This window comes from Piliocolobus tephrosceles, chromosome 19, assembly GCF_002776525.5.
Source record: "Piliocolobus tephrosceles isolate RC106 chromosome 19, ASM277652v3, whole genome shotgun sequence".
Lineage (NCBI taxonomy): Eukaryota > Metazoa > Chordata > Mammalia > Primates > Cercopithecidae > Piliocolobus > Piliocolobus tephrosceles.
In genome coordinates this window covers 64,608,649-64,625,838 of record NC_045452.1, presented here as the reverse complement: position 1 = coordinate 64,625,838, position 17,190 = coordinate 64,608,649, and the positions used below count along the sequence as shown (strand labels likewise).

General features: G+C 36.7%; 1 protein-coding gene across 2 annotated transcripts in view; it reads right to left on the bottom strand.

Moving 5' to 3' along the window:
* Positions 1-2,950: 2,950 nt before the first annotated feature.
* The window catches only part of SAMSN1 (SAM domain, SH3 domain and nuclear localization signals 1), a 98,957-nt gene continuing 84,717 nt past the window's right edge, over positions 2,951-17,190 (bottom strand). For both annotated transcript variants that reach the window (XM_023227486.1, XM_023227485.1), the window contains exons 7-8: positions 16,637-16,787; positions 2,951-3,830 (exon numbers count right to left, since the gene is read on the bottom strand). In XM_023227486.1, the coding sequence (XP_023083254.1) occupies positions 3,628-3,830; positions 16,637-16,787 (354 nt within the window). In that variant the 3' untranslated portion in view covers positions 2,951-3,627. The remainder of the gene's footprint in view (positions 3,831-16,636; positions 16,788-17,190) is intronic.

The window sequence follows — 17,190 nt, the reverse complement described above, 5'->3', positions numbered from 1 at the left end:
ATTGTAGCGTGACTTCCCACTTTATGAAAGAGTACTTGAAGTCTGTATGCAAATTAGTTATTCAAGTTTCTTTGATGGTTGTGGGGAGGATGGAAGTGCGTGCGTGTGTGAGGTGATGGAGTATCTAAAATTTCTTCATATTATTTTTCTCAGAACTTCTGCTTGTAACGGAAGTTTCTCAATGTGAAATGTCATCAATTTAGCCTCACTCAGGAAGTTGCAAGGCACTTGACTGTAACCTCAGTAAGTTGTACGTTTTCTGAAATCCTGATAATATTTAGCTGCCTATCATTTTGAAATTTTAAAAGTTATTTTATTTCTGAACTAACTTGCTTGGCACTTTAATTGATTAAAAGAGAAAAGATTATAATAAAATACTTCTGAGTGTAGATATATTCGTGTTTACATTACAAGGAGAACTCAGAATTTAAATGATCTAATTTTTGTATTCATCAAAAAATTATTATGAGGATTTTATTTATTTATCTGGAATAAAATTCCTCTAACCATGCATATTGTCACAACATACTTGAATTTGCAAAGATACGGAATCTCTGGGATCAGAGTAACAGTATATTCCAATCTGTGTATATATGAAAGACTCAGTGGGTTCCAATGAGAGAAGCTATGGTATGATTCTCATGCAGTTGTATCATTAAAAAGACCTTTGTTGGCATCGTCTTGGACAGTATACACGTTCCAAGTTTAAATATTACTGAGTGAATAAATAAACAAATGAGACTGGGAATGTCATCAGGGTTCAACCTAGAAACACAAAGCCAGTATCATGATCCTGTAATTATTATAATGTTAATCCTTTAGCCATCTTAAAAGGCTCGGACTCATGTCTCTCACTCAGCCAAAAGCAGCAGAAGGTCCAAGTTCCTCCACTACCTCCCGAACTTGGATGAGCTGTTTCTTATCTTTCCGCTCCTCTTTATTCAGCTTTCCATGGCCAAGAGAAAAACCTGTCTTCCTTCTGTTGATGTTCACTCCCCCACGTTGAGGGAGCTGAGGCTAGAGCTGCAGGGGATCGTAAGGAGCTATGGGTAAGGTGAGGACAGCAGCGCTCCCTTAATGTGCAGTATACGTCTGCCATTCTTGTGTCCTTTTTAGTGCAGAACTCGGTGATGAGGCCTTCCTCCTGACCACCTGAGCCTCATTGTGTCTCCTCTTTTTAGGAATCCAATCTCTCTTCCTCTGCTTCAATCTCCTCAAGGCCTCTGCAGCACTTCCTCTCAAAAGCATTTCCCTACATCCTTGACTGGGTACCAGACCTTCATTTTTAAGCGATTGAAGTTGTGGCTGAGTATGCGTCATGGGCGATTGCCACCGTTTTAAAGTCAAGTAGTTTGTTAGTTGCTCCCCAACTTACAGTTTCCTGGCATCTCCATGAAGAAGCTATCCTGTCTTGATCTCCCTGAGGCAGCAGGTTGATTAAAGTTTTAAAATCATGGTTAGTGACTTCTGTGTTTAAGGACTCCCAGAATAATCGATTTGGAGTGGTAGCCATAGCAAGAGTGGGGTCAGAACGGAGGCAGCACCTCGGAAAACTGAAACTGAAACCCCATTTCATGCTGTGAAGGGGGAAGAATAGAGGCGGACAGACGCGTTAGCCTCACCTGGGCACTGCGCATGCAGTTAAATCTCAGGGATCTGGGAAAATATGCCAGACGTTAACAGTGTAATGTCCTCCAGCATTTGAAATAACACTGTGTGTTTCCTGTTTTTTCCTAAGGTATTATATTTTATTTGTTAAAAAAAAAAAAAAAAAAAAAAACAGGTTACATTGGAAGGTACTTACCTAAAGTTCGAATGGATCAATTTAAATAGGAAGATGGAATCTGTTATATGGGAATAATCATCATATTCAATGCCCTCTAGCAAATATTTCCTAAGTGCCTACTGTATGCCTGGTATTACGTTAGGCACCGGTGATTAAAAAGGCTAAACAAAATAATCTCTGTCACAAGGAGGTCAGTCTTATGGAAGGGCAATTATCATACAAAGCATAATATGACAAGTGTTATGACCCGCAATTTACAAGTGGAATGGAAACACAAAGAAGAGGGCACCAAAGGCAATCATGGAAGGCTTCGCAGAGTAAGTGACCTTCAGGATGGAGAAAAGGAGGAGACTTCCTAATGTGGAAAATAGCAGGAGACACTCCAGGCAAATAAATAGTATATGAAAAGTCCCAAAGGGAAGAAAATTGCAAGTCGATTGTTATGACTGGAGTGTAGATTGAGAGGTGTGTGTGTATGGTAGTGGTGGTGAGGGTTTAGTTACAATTCATAAAGTAGATACAAAGCAATTGGGGAATACCTTATGCAGTCTGGAAGAATGTTTGGATATTATACTAAAGACAATGACAAGCCATGCAAAACTTTCAAGCAGAAAAGTACCTGATTTGATTCATGGGTTAGAAAGATTTATCTGGAGGCTCTGTGGAGGATGGATGAGAAGGTAGGGGGTCAGTTGGAAAGCTACTGCCATATTCCGTGCATGAGATCATGAGGATCCAAAGCAAGACAACAACCATGGAAATGGATAGAACGCCATGAATATGAAAGCATTTTTAGAGGTAGGATCCATAGGGCTTGATTACTTACTGCATTTGTATGAGGACATATGTGAGATGAAGCAAGAATCGATTTTCTGCTTTGATGACTGGCTGGATATTAGTAGCAGTAAAGAGGAGTTGGCAGTAAAAAAGCAGAAACAAATTTATAGAGAAAATCAATGGTTTGGTTATGTGGAATTGAAGTTTCCTGGGGGTATCAAGTGAGTCAGATAAACATCATTGGGGTTCAGGGGACAGATGAAGTTGAAGACGTTGAGATTATTGCTGTGGGATGCACTTGTATTACAAAAAGTGAGGGGTGTCTGGGAGGAGATATTTTCTCTATAGTCCAATATTAAAACCCCCAAGTAACACTACTCTGGAAAATGCAATATGCAAATAGTTCTTTTTATTATTAGCATTAGGTTATGTCAAATTTTAAAATATTTACACTTAAAGACAAAATATCTGTACAATTATTACAATTGGTTTCACTAAATCAGAAGTGACAACACATTATCTATACTTTTATACTAGAAAACAAAAGAAGTCAACAAAATATAATTACTGAAACTCCACTGTGGATCAGGATACAATGTGTCCAATATTAACTCACACTTTCCCAATAAGTGTAAAAATGAATATGGCATTGCTTGGACAACTTGTTTCAACAGTGAATCCTCTAATACTATTTGTTCAATAACATATACAAATTCAAAACTGGCAGGTAGGAAAAAAGGTTACTTTGTTTTTTGCAGATATTGTACTTGTAAAAGAAAGTCAAATGAAGCATATGTCACACATACCAAAGTCTTACATTATGCCTTTCTAATACAGGCAAGTGAAATATTAACACATAGTATTTAAAATAATAAATATATATTTTATTGACAATAATTTGGAATGTTAGAGATACAAAATTTTATGTACAATTATTCAGATTAAAACATTTAAACCTAGGTTTTATTTACAAATATTTATCTTCCTCTCCTACTTGATGTTTTTTTTAGCTCAAGAAGAGTTAAAACAGATGCATCTGTAGATATATAGTTGAGAGTGTGTGTTCAGTCACTTGGCTCTGCGATAGTAATCTTATGTACCATGTCAGACAAATTTTCAGACTCCAGATCCTCCTTGCCATTATCTGAATTTCCTGATGAGATATAACAACCAGAGTCCCTTGGGCAGTCATCTAACTGTGACTTATTTAAGGAGATGTCTGAGCTCAAGGATAGGGGCATAAGTTCATTTTCTTGCTCTTGAATAACTGTAAATGGAAAAGAGAGCAGGAGTTAGGTAAAGCAACACAAAATCTTATTCATGTACTCATTCACTTTCAAGTATTATCCTATTTTAACTGTTCTAGCCATGACTTCATTACAACGGAAAGTTCTGCAAGTATAAGATATCTTTGTTTATTTCAAAAGAGAGATTTGCACTCAAATATCCAAGCTACTGTTTTATTAGAAGCCAAAATTTGCCCTTCACTCTTCACTTGCAGTTTCATGGAATTCATGTGCATTTCCTGCATAAGCAAAGATCAATATGGACTCTCATTTTACATTAATAATAAGCTGCCAGAGAAAGCAGATTGTATCCACAGTGTGACTGATGCCTTGTCCAAATACTCCTTAAAGTATCATTACAAAAAGGCACTTATAGTTTAAATGCACAATCCAAGTCAATAGTGATCTTTGTGAATAATTTTAGATTCATGATAATCTGGATTAATTAAGAAATTATCACTATGAGTAAGAATGTACAGTAGGACTTCAATTATTTGGAAGTTACCTAATGAAACTTTAAATATCCAGAGTTTTCCTACGTTTGCATGTATCACAAAATAGATATAAGAAACCAGGTTGCTTTTAGAAAGTAAAACACCAAAATTTCCACTGAATCTACCTTATGAATATTTAGTCTTCCATAGCTTTGTCTGTAGTCCTGAATAATAATCATTTATTTTCAGATTAATAATTCTGCATTCTTAAAGCAGTGTTCTATATTCAACAGGCATTATCTTTTAGAAAAAGATGAATATTAAGGATGTAACAAAATATATTTTGGAAGAACCCCTAAGCAGCCTGAAGTTCAAATGTTACTCTTCTTGATTCCTTTAGCGTCAACTTTCTCTCTGTCCATGTGACGCTGAGCTCCTTAGAGAAGAAATAGGTCTCAGGGACTGCCTCTTAGCTGCAGTACCACATCTTCCTCTTTCCCCTTCTAACACTGGGGCTTCACCACAGTAGGTATTTGAATAGCTCCTTGTTGAAAGAGCCAAACACACATTTAAGGTTGGGAAAAGAACTCTGCCGACAGAGGCTTTGCACTTCATCCCATTCCAGTGAGAATGAAGTAAATCCAAACCTCGAAATCCTTCAAAGAAGGAAAATGTATGATTTTCTTCAATAGGCTATTATAATGCTAATTAATTTATATCTAGGAAATCTACTCTTTATCTTATGTATTATATATATATATATCTTGCTTTAAAATGCATTTTCTAGTTTCCATATGTTCTGCTAACATTAGTTTGCGATCCACTGTGTGTCTGATTGCCATCAACTTCCATTACAAATGAGAATTGTGCTGTAAGTTACCCTTGTATTAATGAATTAACTTCTCTTTAATACTTATAGAATGGTACTAGTTATGCACCATCCATGGCAGAAATTGAAAAGTGTTACTTAAAATATGTTCTAAGTTCCGTAGTTTCGAAGAAGGAGACTGGTTGAGAAAGGCTGGAAGAAAATCATAAAAATTGCTTCTTAGTCTACTCATTTTCAGAATGAGTCATAGCAGTTCTTTTAACCTTTTCCTTAGGGCTTGTATTTGCAACAGTGAAACCATATTCATGCCGTTCTTCTGAATCTTCACATTTGCCCCACAACTTCATTTAACTGTAGATTCAAATATCAGGTATTTGTCTAGTGATATTATAACTAGTTTTAGGTATAAGATGACAGTTTTAATATGCACCTATCGTGATTGTTATTTTTAAATTTTAGCTACCATGGAAGCATTTTGTGTTCGTTATTCATAACCATCTTTAAGTTTGGGAGGGTTTACTTATTATTCACTAGTCTTTCTGAGTATCAGTCATTCATTCTTCTTTCTAAGCCCCCCCCTTTTTTTTAATGAAAAGGCAGCACTAAAATGGGACCTCATTCTCTGAAGAATTGCTTTCTATCCTGCCTCTGCTTTTCTATCTTATTGCTACTGAAATGAAATGAGCCAGCTCTGTGTTGCATTATCCAAGTGTTTCTAGAAAAGGCCAGAGGAATGAGTCCTTTTGTATGCACTCTGCCACATCAGCAGTGATCATCCTATTTGGAGTGTGAACCTCTTAGTCATAATGATTGTGGGGATAAGGCCACATTTCCCCAGATTATGTTTGGGCCAATATTACCTCAATGCAAAATTAAAAGAACTGATCTACTTTCCTTCACATTGATATCCTAAACAAGATTTGGCATAATGAAAACTGTTTGTGGCCGGGCGCGGTGGCTCAAGCCTGTAATCCCAGCACTTTGGGAGGCCGAGACGGGCGGATCACGAGGTCAGGAGATCCAGACCATCCTCGGGAACACGGTGAAAACCCGTCTCTACTAAAAAAATACAAAAAAAAAAAAAAAAAAAAAAAAAAAAAAAACTAGCGGGGCGAGGTGGCGGCACCTATAGTCCCAGCTACTCGGGAGGCTGACGCAGGAGAATGGCGTAAACCCGGGAGGCGGAGCTTGCCACTGCACTCCAGCCTGGGCGACAGAGCGAGACTCCGTCTCAATAATAATAATAATAATAATAATAATAATAATAATAATAAATAAAAATAAAAAAAGAAAACTGTTTGTTCCCAATACTCTGTTCCATTTAGGCTGATTACCAATTGTGGGACTCTCTTCAGGATATGAAACAGAGTCTTTAAGAACTATAATTTCCAAAATCAGTTCTTCTCCTTTTTAAAAAAAAAAAAAGTATTTAGCTTGTTATTTCACCCCCAGAAGCCTCTGTGCATTCACCTCAATGGGGAACAAAGTAAATAAATTAAAAACTGTCTTTACCAGAGAATATGTCATTGTGTAATATTAGTAATAAGAATGTATTTGTTTTTATTTCCACATGAGAAATGCTATATCACATTCTCTAAATTCTAGGAATAGTTTTGTTTTAAACACAGGTCATTTATTGTAGAAACCTTTCATCCGCAATTTTTATGGAAAAAGAAAATAGTTTCTCAGTATGAAAGTTATGCAGCACAGTAATTTACAGAACAGCAGTAATTTGCTAAATGATTTCCTAGTGAAATGAAAACATGACTGTGCCTCCTCAGATGCTTCCCACCAGGCTTGCAATAATTTCAGGCAGGTGATCACCTGGAACCCCTCAATTGTAACTATAAAAAGGCAGGTCATTATGTTAGATTACGGAGATGAAAGCTATATTGCATTCACTTTTGCATTTGGAGGATCGAGATTTTCCTCTTCTTGCTTCTTTGCATCCTGACACTAATGACAGGGATTGGCGCAAACCTAGGTCTTGTACTATGGGTGTTTCTTTCCTGCAGAGGAGATGAGTTCATACTAATGCATCCACATTTTCTTTCTAAGTCATTTAGTCCCTTCATGTGGCCATGAAACAGAGTAAAGCTAACTGGTCTACCCAGAAATTGAAACCGTAACCTTCATCAGTTTTGTCCCATGGTTCAATCATCTGGGCTAACCAGGCAAGTAACACATTGGAATAAGAAACAGGTTTGCTTACAAAATTACAGACTTCCCATAAGATGTTTCAGGGCATCTTTTTATACTAAAACTTTTCAGATAATACGCTAGGTTTAAAAAAGTATACATAATTCATGCATTCTATTATTAAAATTATATAAAAACATATACATATGCATACAATTTACAAACAAAAGTGTTCAAATTTGTTAATTTCCCCTCTATTTCTAAGGTCATCCACATTGCTTTTTAATGAAAGCATTAAAATGGTATAATTTTTTAATAAAGCCCCCAAATGATTTGTAAATATCTTAAAGGCCATACATATCTAAATTAGAATACATTGAAGAATTATTAAATAATTTGAAAAAGGGTCTTTCTTATTGCTGCCAGTTGACAGCAGGCATAATAGGAACTCCAGAAAGCTGTATAATTCTGTACTCTATGTAATAAAAATAAAATGATAATATTAAAAAATTATTTAGGAAATATTTTATTATGAAGAGCTAATTTGCATATTAAAATAATTTATTTCCTACCAAAATTGTTACAGAATTGTATAAAGCCCATGAAAAAACCATTTTAAGATAGGTATCAATGTTGAAAAAAAAAAAGGGTGGCATGGTGATGAAAACAGAAGACAGCTAATATAATTATTCACAAAATAATTATATTGGAGTTGTGACATTTAATTAATGAAGAAAGGCAATCTCAATTATACTAAAAGTGAAGACAGCTTTAAGGAAATAAAACTGGATCCTTATTCTGGGAAAAAATTAATAAAGAAGAGAAATCTGCCCCACCTTTACATATTAAAAAGTTAAAGATTCAACTTTTATGAAAACGAATTTTGCTTGACTTTCCCAGATTTCTTCGCCCAAGTCATCCAGACTTTGTCTTTACCATTTTGCTTGACTTAGCTTTGAAGCCTCTCTTTCTTTGGGCCAAGTACTGTAAAATTATGCAACCTTGAAGGCATAGGAAAATTCCTGGCTAAAGGAATTTCTCAATAAATAATTTTTTAATAAACACAATGATATTTAGATGAATTAAAGAAAATTAGAACTAAAGAAGAGCAAAACAGGAATTTTGTTAACATTTAAATGAGAATACCTCTAAGCTCCATCAATCGTCCTCCTGTTTTTCTCTATCCTGGGGCCATCTCCAAAGAGGGAAAACCCAGGAACACACATCTCAGGATGACTCAAAACCTCAACCTCATGTTTTAACCTCACTGGAGTCACTCAAATGAAAACCCAGCTACTGTTCAGGTAACTATGGCTGTATTTATTTGTCCAGAGGCAGCATTATCCATGGAGGAAAATTTAGTGGACCACATGGCTTTTCTCTCCACTATTTTTTATTTCATCTAAAGCACATTCTTAAGTTACCTGAACACTTTAATTCTCCTAGTAACAGTGACTATCTGGTGTTCATTTCACTTGAATACTAACCCACCTTTTGGAAACACAACAACAAATGAAAAATAGGATTCCATTCATAGGAAAATAACCCGTTGCTTCTGTTCCCCTGAGGCCATGAGAGGATATGGAGTTGAAATGACTTCCCCTGCTCTTGCCTGTCTCTTTTTGGAGCCTAGCTTCTAACGAGATGTGTACCTGGAAATAGATCTTTTCTCTCTCAGCCAGGGCAATCTCCACTTCCACTGTGCTAGGTACTTCAGCAGGGGCAGAGGCATACTCACTCAAGATCACCGTAACTCAGCACCTACCTGGGCAGTCTCATTAGACTGCCCCTCTCCCCAACCACACACCCTATGGAGGCCTTCGGTCCCAGGAAATATTTATCCTCCTCAGTTAAAGTTGTCATATTGTACTATTTTGGTAATGATCAAATAATGTTTATAACTGTCACACATTATTTAATTACAGACCTTGGAAAGTCAAGTCCATATTTCTTACAGGTTAATTAAACCCATTTACTTGATGAAGGAGTTAAGAACACATTACCCCACAATATGCTGCTCTGGCATATTGACTATTTTGAGTTGAAGACCCTTGAAGAGAGCAGGTGCAAGAATATCACTCTGACTTTCTTTCTTTTTTTTTTTTTTTGAGAGAGAAATAGGGTCTGGCTAGGTTGTCCAGATTGGTCTTGAACTCTTGGGCTCAAGCAATCCTCCTGCCTCAGCCTCCCAGAGTTTTGGGATTACAGGCATGAGCCACCATGCCCAGTCTGACTTTCCTTCTGCTACTTAAAAGCAGATGACATTTCCATGTGAAAGCCACTTTTCCTCTACCAGAAGGAAAGTATCGTTCCTATCTTCGGGGACAGGAAGTTGAGGCGGAGGGAATCTGTACAAACAAGCAATGTTAGACAAGCCCTTATCTTTGTACTGCCCCATCCAATTAGCTAGCCTATTTCAAGCTTCTGTGACTTGTCACATTTTCACAACTTGTTACTCTTTTTCTACTTCAGTATACAAGTGTTCAACTCTAACTGCATCTTTGGGTCTTCATTTCTTATGACAGCTCCCTTGCCACATGAAATTTGTGTTAAATAAATTTGTGTGATTTTTCTCCTGTTGGTCTGTCTTATGTCAATTTAATTTTCAGCTGTTGTAAAAAGCCTAAGAGGGTAGAGATAAAATTTTGCCTTCCCTATATAGATACGGTAAAAAACTAATCTAATTTCATTATGTCTAAAATTATTACTTTTGACAAAAATAGGATTACTCTGTATATTATTGGTCTACAATTTGCTTTCACATTTAACATGTTTTTGAAAAACTTTACTATCAGTAAACAGCATGCTACATCATTTTCCTAACATAACACCTTCAAAACTACTTTATTGTTTGGGTATATCTTAATTTATTCAACAGGTTAATTATTGGTGGAAGTCCCTATTGTTTTTAGTTTTTACCCAAAACTACTAGATTTTTAGCTAGTATTTTTATGCGTTTGTATCTTGAATTTAGTAGAACAAATACTTAGAACTGGAATTTCTGGATACAAAAGTGTGCATATTTTAAACTTTGATTGTGTTTTACATTATTACCTTCCAAAAATATACTTATTTACACTTTTGCACACATGCATGCTTAGCATATTCATAAACTAAATCTTGATAACATACCCGAATACCGATCTGCTTATTACAAATACTTGTATGTGTGAGGTGGGATTGCAGGCAACTTTATCTTTATAATAATAGAAGACTGACTTACTATTTGGGGATCTTTTGACCTCCTCATTCATCATTTACCCATTTTACGTGCATTTGTTAACCATCCACTAATGCAAATCACAGGACTAGGGGCTTGGGGAAAGCACATGGTAATAGAAGATTCGGTCTTGTTTGGCCAGGGTAATCATTACAATGCTATGTGTAGTATACAATCACAATGCAATATAAACACAGGTATAGGAGTGCTCTATATGTGCGGGCATTAGCTCTCTAATTTAGTCTCCTTATGTGACTAAAGTGAAAAATCTGTGAACACTTTTCATTGGAAATTTTCTGGTAGAAAAGTGAGAATCCTTATGCTTTATTTTGTGTTTTTTTTTGTGTGTGATATAGAATATGGCAACCATCATAAATGAAAGTTTAGAGGTAAAATTAAAAAGAAATCTGAAGAAATTAAATTGCATGAGGGCGAACAACTATGACTATAGATATTAAATACATACAAGTAAAATGCCTGCATGCTTTCTCTACTTTCTGTGGACAGGTAGCATAGCTTTTCTTCAAAGCCGTATATTTCTTGAATCTAGATGCAAATCATATGGCAAGTGGGTTGGAAACTCCAGGTACACATGTCAGGGGCTAGGGCACCAGGCTATGCTGGCACACTGTTAGGCCAACTGCTGGACTGCTGCTTGGCATAACTACAAATCTCCCCTGCTGACAGCTTGTGTTCCAGGCTCCTGGCTGCGGCCCGCCATTTGCCCTGCATCGATTTGGGCAGGCAGGCAGGCAGGCAGGAAGGCACAACTGGGGATGCTTGAGCAATGAGGGGCTGCTGTGACCACAGCTGGTATCAAAGTTCTGGCACACAACCCACCCTTTCCCCTTCCTCCTCATTTGGCACTGCCACCAGAGTTTGCAGGTACCTCAAATGCATTGTATATAGATTCTGTAAGGTTTGCTTATTCTGTTACATTTTTTCTTTCAATTTTAAATTTAAATATCCCTGTAATCTAGAGCAAACAAGGTATTTCCATCACCCATTTTCCCCAAGGACAATAGTACACATTCTCATAGACACAATTTTAAGACACATCGAAGTGCTTCTAAATGTGGAAAATGAGGAACAAGTGCAGAATAAAGAGAAGATGTTTACTATAAACAACAGTAAACCATCTTATTATTCTAAAGAGGCACTTCAGAGTAAGGCAAAGGGGCCTTGAAGATTGTGTTTATGGAACAACAACAACAACACACATACAAACACACACACACACACACACACACACACACACACACACACACACACACATTCTCTGTTCTTTTTTTTTGAGAATATTCACTCCCAAAGTAAATGAAACATTTTTAAATTCAGACGACAAATAGAAAAACCCAAATGTGCACAAAATAAACAGATCCTGCTCTCTTGTCCCTTCAAGAGCTGCATCTCATCCCAGTTTTTCTTCTCCTTATAACCTTATAACCTTATCTAGATTCCCAGTTGAGGGAACCAATGACCTAATTCCTCTCAATTCTAATGCAACACAGGAGCAAGTTCCAAATATCTATGCTGGTCTTGCTGGGACTGCAGAACCCCAGGGTGGTTATCCTCCTCCAGAGGTAATCCTGTGATCAGTGCCAACACCACATGCCAGCCCTTTTATCAGCTTGCTGGAGAAGCATCTTTACTTCCTGCCAAACAGTGACCTAGATACCATCTCACATCGGTTAGAATGGTGATCATTAAAAAGTCAGGAAACAACAAATGCTGGAGAGGATGTGGAGAAGTAGGAACGCTTTTACACTCTTAGTGGGAGTGTAAATTACTTCAACCATTGTGGAAGACAGTGTGGCGATTCCTCAGGGATCTAGCACCAGAAATACCATTTGACCCAGCAATCCCATTACTGGGTATATACCCAAAGGATTATAAATCGTTCTACTATAAAGACACATGCACATGTATGTTTATAGCAGCACTGTTCACAATAGCAAATATTTGGTACCAACCCAAATGCCCATGAATGACAGACTGAATAAAGAAAATCTGGCACATATACACCATGGAATACTATGCAGCCATTAAAAAGGAAGAGTTCATGTCCTTTGCAGGGACATGGATGAAGCTGGAAACCATCATTCTCAGTAAACTAACACAGGAACAGAAAATCAGACACCACATGTTCTCACTCATAAGTGGGAGTTGAACAATGAGAACATACGGACACAAGGAGGGGAACATCACACACCATGGCTTGTCAGGGGCTGGGGGGCTAGGAGAAGGATAGCATTAGGAGAAATGCCTAATGTAGATGAAGGGTTGATGGGTGCAGCAAACAACCATGGCACGTGTATACCTGTGTAACAAACCTCCACGTTCTGCACATGTATCCTAGAACTTAAAGTATAATACAAAAAAAAAAGTATAATCCAGTTTATATTTTCAAGGTCAAAGTGGGTACAATACTATCTATGTTGGGCTAAGAAGAGAAAAGGAAAAATGCTTGCTTTAAATCTTAGAAGTCTGTTTTGTTTTCCCCATGTTTTGTACCCCATCCTCTTGGTCTCTCTAGATATATTCAAGTCTCACATAGGACTTGTCGTCTTTTCTACATTATCTCAAAATTTTAGCTCTTATCCTCATGATATGTGGCCATTTTGCTCAACTTTTATATTGAATGATTAGCAAAGCAGATCCTTTTATGTTCTCAATCTAACAAACAATGAAACACCAAACTAGGAATTTATTGTGATTCCTCAAACTGACATCATTCAATGATCAAAATAAAATGCATACATAATATCCTAGAAAATTTACATGCCCTATTCTTAAAAAAAAAAAAAAAGCAAACTATTTTTAACCTTTAATGTGACATGCATTTGTTCTTAACTGTCTCAGTTTTATATAACCATATACTCAAGGTCTTTATCATTCAAGGTACAGGAAGGTTGTGCATTTAATCTTTAGCATGGTTGTAGGAGATATGATTCACAGAGTAGAAAATAGATAAAAATAAGCATGCAGCCAGCATGGTGCCAAATCATCAGAACTCATCATCTTATCAACAAATGGAAGTCATTCTTCTTTATTTCTTGAGCAAAGCAGTTTCATATAAGATAAATGGCTTTCAGTCAGAATAGCCTAACATGCAATATGCATCTTTTTGACATGTATATTCTAATACTACTCTAAACCGTAAGATTAAAATAAGAAAAATCTCAAGGTAGTGTGTTGACAAGAAGCACTGGTTGAATCTGTATTTTTTTTTTCCATTTTTCATCTCACAGAATTTGGCTGTGTGTATGTTTGTACCTTACGGGCTGTCGTTAAGTAATCAACTTCTAGTGACCTTCAAGTATCATTTTCTAAAGTTTTATGCAGGGGAATAATTTCTGGGACATGTCCTTTCTATATCAAATATATATCAAATATCAAAAACCATTTAATGCTTTGGAGATACTATGTTTTGTTTTCAGAGACCAGGATATGGCAGAACATGTTTCTAATAGATGTAAGAGACTGAATTATAGATTTGTGAGCTTCAAAAAGCCACTTAGCTACTGGATTTTCATCTTCTCATCTTGCAACGGAAGAATTTTGCGTCAGGTGTTTCTTTTTTTTTTTTTAATTACACCAGCTCTATAAATAATGTTACCGTCTATGAATAATTGTTCTTTTGTTAGCATAGAAAGGAGACAGGTGATGAGTGAGGTGGAATGAAAAAATTAAGGAGACACAAGCCTTTGGCACTGAATCCATCTTCCCTCTGTGGGTCCCTGGGGACACTGGTCATTGCTGAAAGTGCTGCTTGCCCAGGTTCCCAGCCCCTTCTCTCCGCAAACCCTGTTGACAGGCAGCCATGGTAGCCTCTCGTCTTTCACTTTCTGATATAGAAAACTGAACTAAAGCCCTTGAGACAATTGGTGAAGTAGCAGAAAACTTCAATTTTCAAATATTCATTGCTTTCCTATTGGCCAATCTGCACATGTGGCGGAGTTTATAGCAGACTCCCTTTGATTAAATCTCCATCTCTGCACTCATCTAGCTGTTCGACTTCTTTGAAATTCATCTCCCAATTTATTCCTTATCTGTAAATTGGGTAAAATACCTAGATGTGTGATATTATGGAAGAAAAGCAATTATTTACAACTGTTCACAAAATACTCTTCTCCTCCCTGTACTTCATGGCCAAATCATTTTGGAGAATATTGGCGATGACACTGGACATTGTCCATAATAAAACTCTATAGACTCTACTTCTAAGCCAAACATTGTTTAGTGAGGATCCATGTCTTGAAATGACAAGATGTGAAGGAAACTGACTCCTTTACCTGAAAGAACTTACTATATCTGTTTATACTGATCAGCTTTGTCTTGACTTGAAATATTGATTAAATTGGCTACTTTCTGAAGTTTGAACTTTGTCTGCCTCTGTGACCACATCTCCCTCTCTTTTCCATCTCCCAGCCCCACACTTCAAAGAAAGCATGTAATAACCTAGGCCTGATGATGAAATCAGTCCTGCTGATGTCAAATTAGTTATGTCTGTGAAAGCTCTTGGAAAAGGATGATAAGAATAAAGTAAAAAACAATTTCTTAAAAAGTAAACTACTTTTCACTAGATAAAAAGTCAGTGTATAGGGAACATGTGCTCTGCCTCAATTTTGTGGGACTTATGAGAGACAGTGTAGAATAGCCCACAAAAGGACAATCAGGAGGCCTGGTCCCTAAATAACGCTTTCCTCCCTCCTCATATATAAAGTTATTCATATATAAAGTTATTTATATATAACTCTCCATTTGGCTGTTACTTGTAGTGTTAGAAAGCATAACATAGCAGCACATACACTGGGTTGGAATTCCAGCTCTACACTTCACTAAGGGAGTGTTTTTAGACAAGTTACTTACTGTCTCAATTTCTCATCATAAAAATGAGGGCGGTACTGTCTAAGTCAAAGAACTGGGGTAAGTACTCAAGAGAATAATCAGGAAAGACCCTGGCCCAGAGTCTTGCTCTGAGCAAACATGTTTTAAAAAATGTAGTTAATAATTTCTAGTATTATTTTTACTGCTGGGTGTGGTGGCTCATGCTTGTAATCCCAGCACTTTGGGAGGCCGAGGTGGGAGGATCACTTGAGGTCAAAAGTTCAAGACCAGGCTGGCCAATATGGTGAAACCCCATCTCCACTAAAAATACAAAAAATTAGCCGGGTGTGGTGGCATGCCTATAATCTCAGGTACTTGGAGGCTGAAGCATGAGAATCGCTTGAACCCTGGAGGCAGAGGTTGTAATGAGCCGAGATCGTGCCACTGCACTCCAACCTGGACAGCGGATTTAGACACCATCTCAAAAACTAATAATATTAATACTAATAATTATTTCTAGTAGTAGTATTTTTTGATAGAGAAGGCTGGATTTGATAATCTAAGTTCCTTTTTATCTTTAAAGTTAGACTTTCCCCATTTGGTTGCTCACAAAGTACTCCTTGCGGAGTTTGGCACACCCTAAGCTCAGTGTTTGGGCACCTGACCAGATTTGGCAGGAAAGGCAATCTGGATGGATAATTATAAAAAATAAAAGCTATTCTATCTTTACAAGCCTGGTTGGTGTAGATAATATTCTGCAAATCTCCATGATTATTTCATCTTCAGTTAATACTTACAAATACAGAGAACCATCTCATACAATAAAAGTGAGTGCGGAATATTTTTGCAAGCTATTATAACATTTTGAAAGAGTACTATAAACATGTACAAGATGTGACTATGTGGTGATGAAATGAATTTTCCGTGTGGCATGAAGGCTCATTATCTTAAAGCCATGCTTTGTGCTGTTTTACAGAAGCTATGTGTGACATTTCTCACTAATGGCTTATGTTGTTACTAAATACTTGTCTCTCCCTCAGTCTTTGGGAATGCAGGCATCCACTTGCATGTAAATTAATACCTTTGCAGAATGGAAATGAGGTACCCAGAAAAGTCCTTTCATTTCTTGAGTCCAATAAGGAAATATGTTCCTTTTCCTAATTATATATTTGACCATAGTTATTGTTTTCAAACTTACATGGAAACACTTATTTTATGGGAAAGCATGCTTTCATGATCTCAGTAAATAAAATGGGGGCTTTGTTTCTCATGATTATACTATTTACACTAAACTGTGATTATCAGCTGGGGAGAAGAGTAGGTGTGCACACTTACTTTCTTCTTCGAGGAAGTTTTCAGCAGCTGATAGTAACCTTCTTCTGTCATCTGGGTTTTCAATATTTAATTCAATGAGGTGACTCTCTTTTATATCCTTTAAATCTTCTAGAGTCTCATAACCATTGAGCAAAAGTGTTGAGGTATATTCCTGTGGGACAAAAAATATAATGCAAATTAGATTCAAATATTTTATTTTTAGTTCTCTTTAGATTATAGAGATGCATATAGGAACCAAAGGTGCCAATACAACTTTTGCTTAACTTCACTTGTATTAGTTTTTGACATATGAACTCCAGGGCTCTTCAATGATTGTGTTGTATAATTCTCGCCTTTTGGAAGGCCAAATGTAAAGAGGAAATAATTACCTTAAGCTATACAATTTCAAATCATGGATCAATTCAATAGTTGGATCATGCATCCCATTTGGAAATTTTTCACTTCTCAACTAACTGAATTGGCAAAACTAGCATTACTTTAAGTCTTTCAATAAAATGCCTCTAGCAGAGTAGCATGCTACAGTAATATTTCAGAATCTACATTTCTTCTTGTTT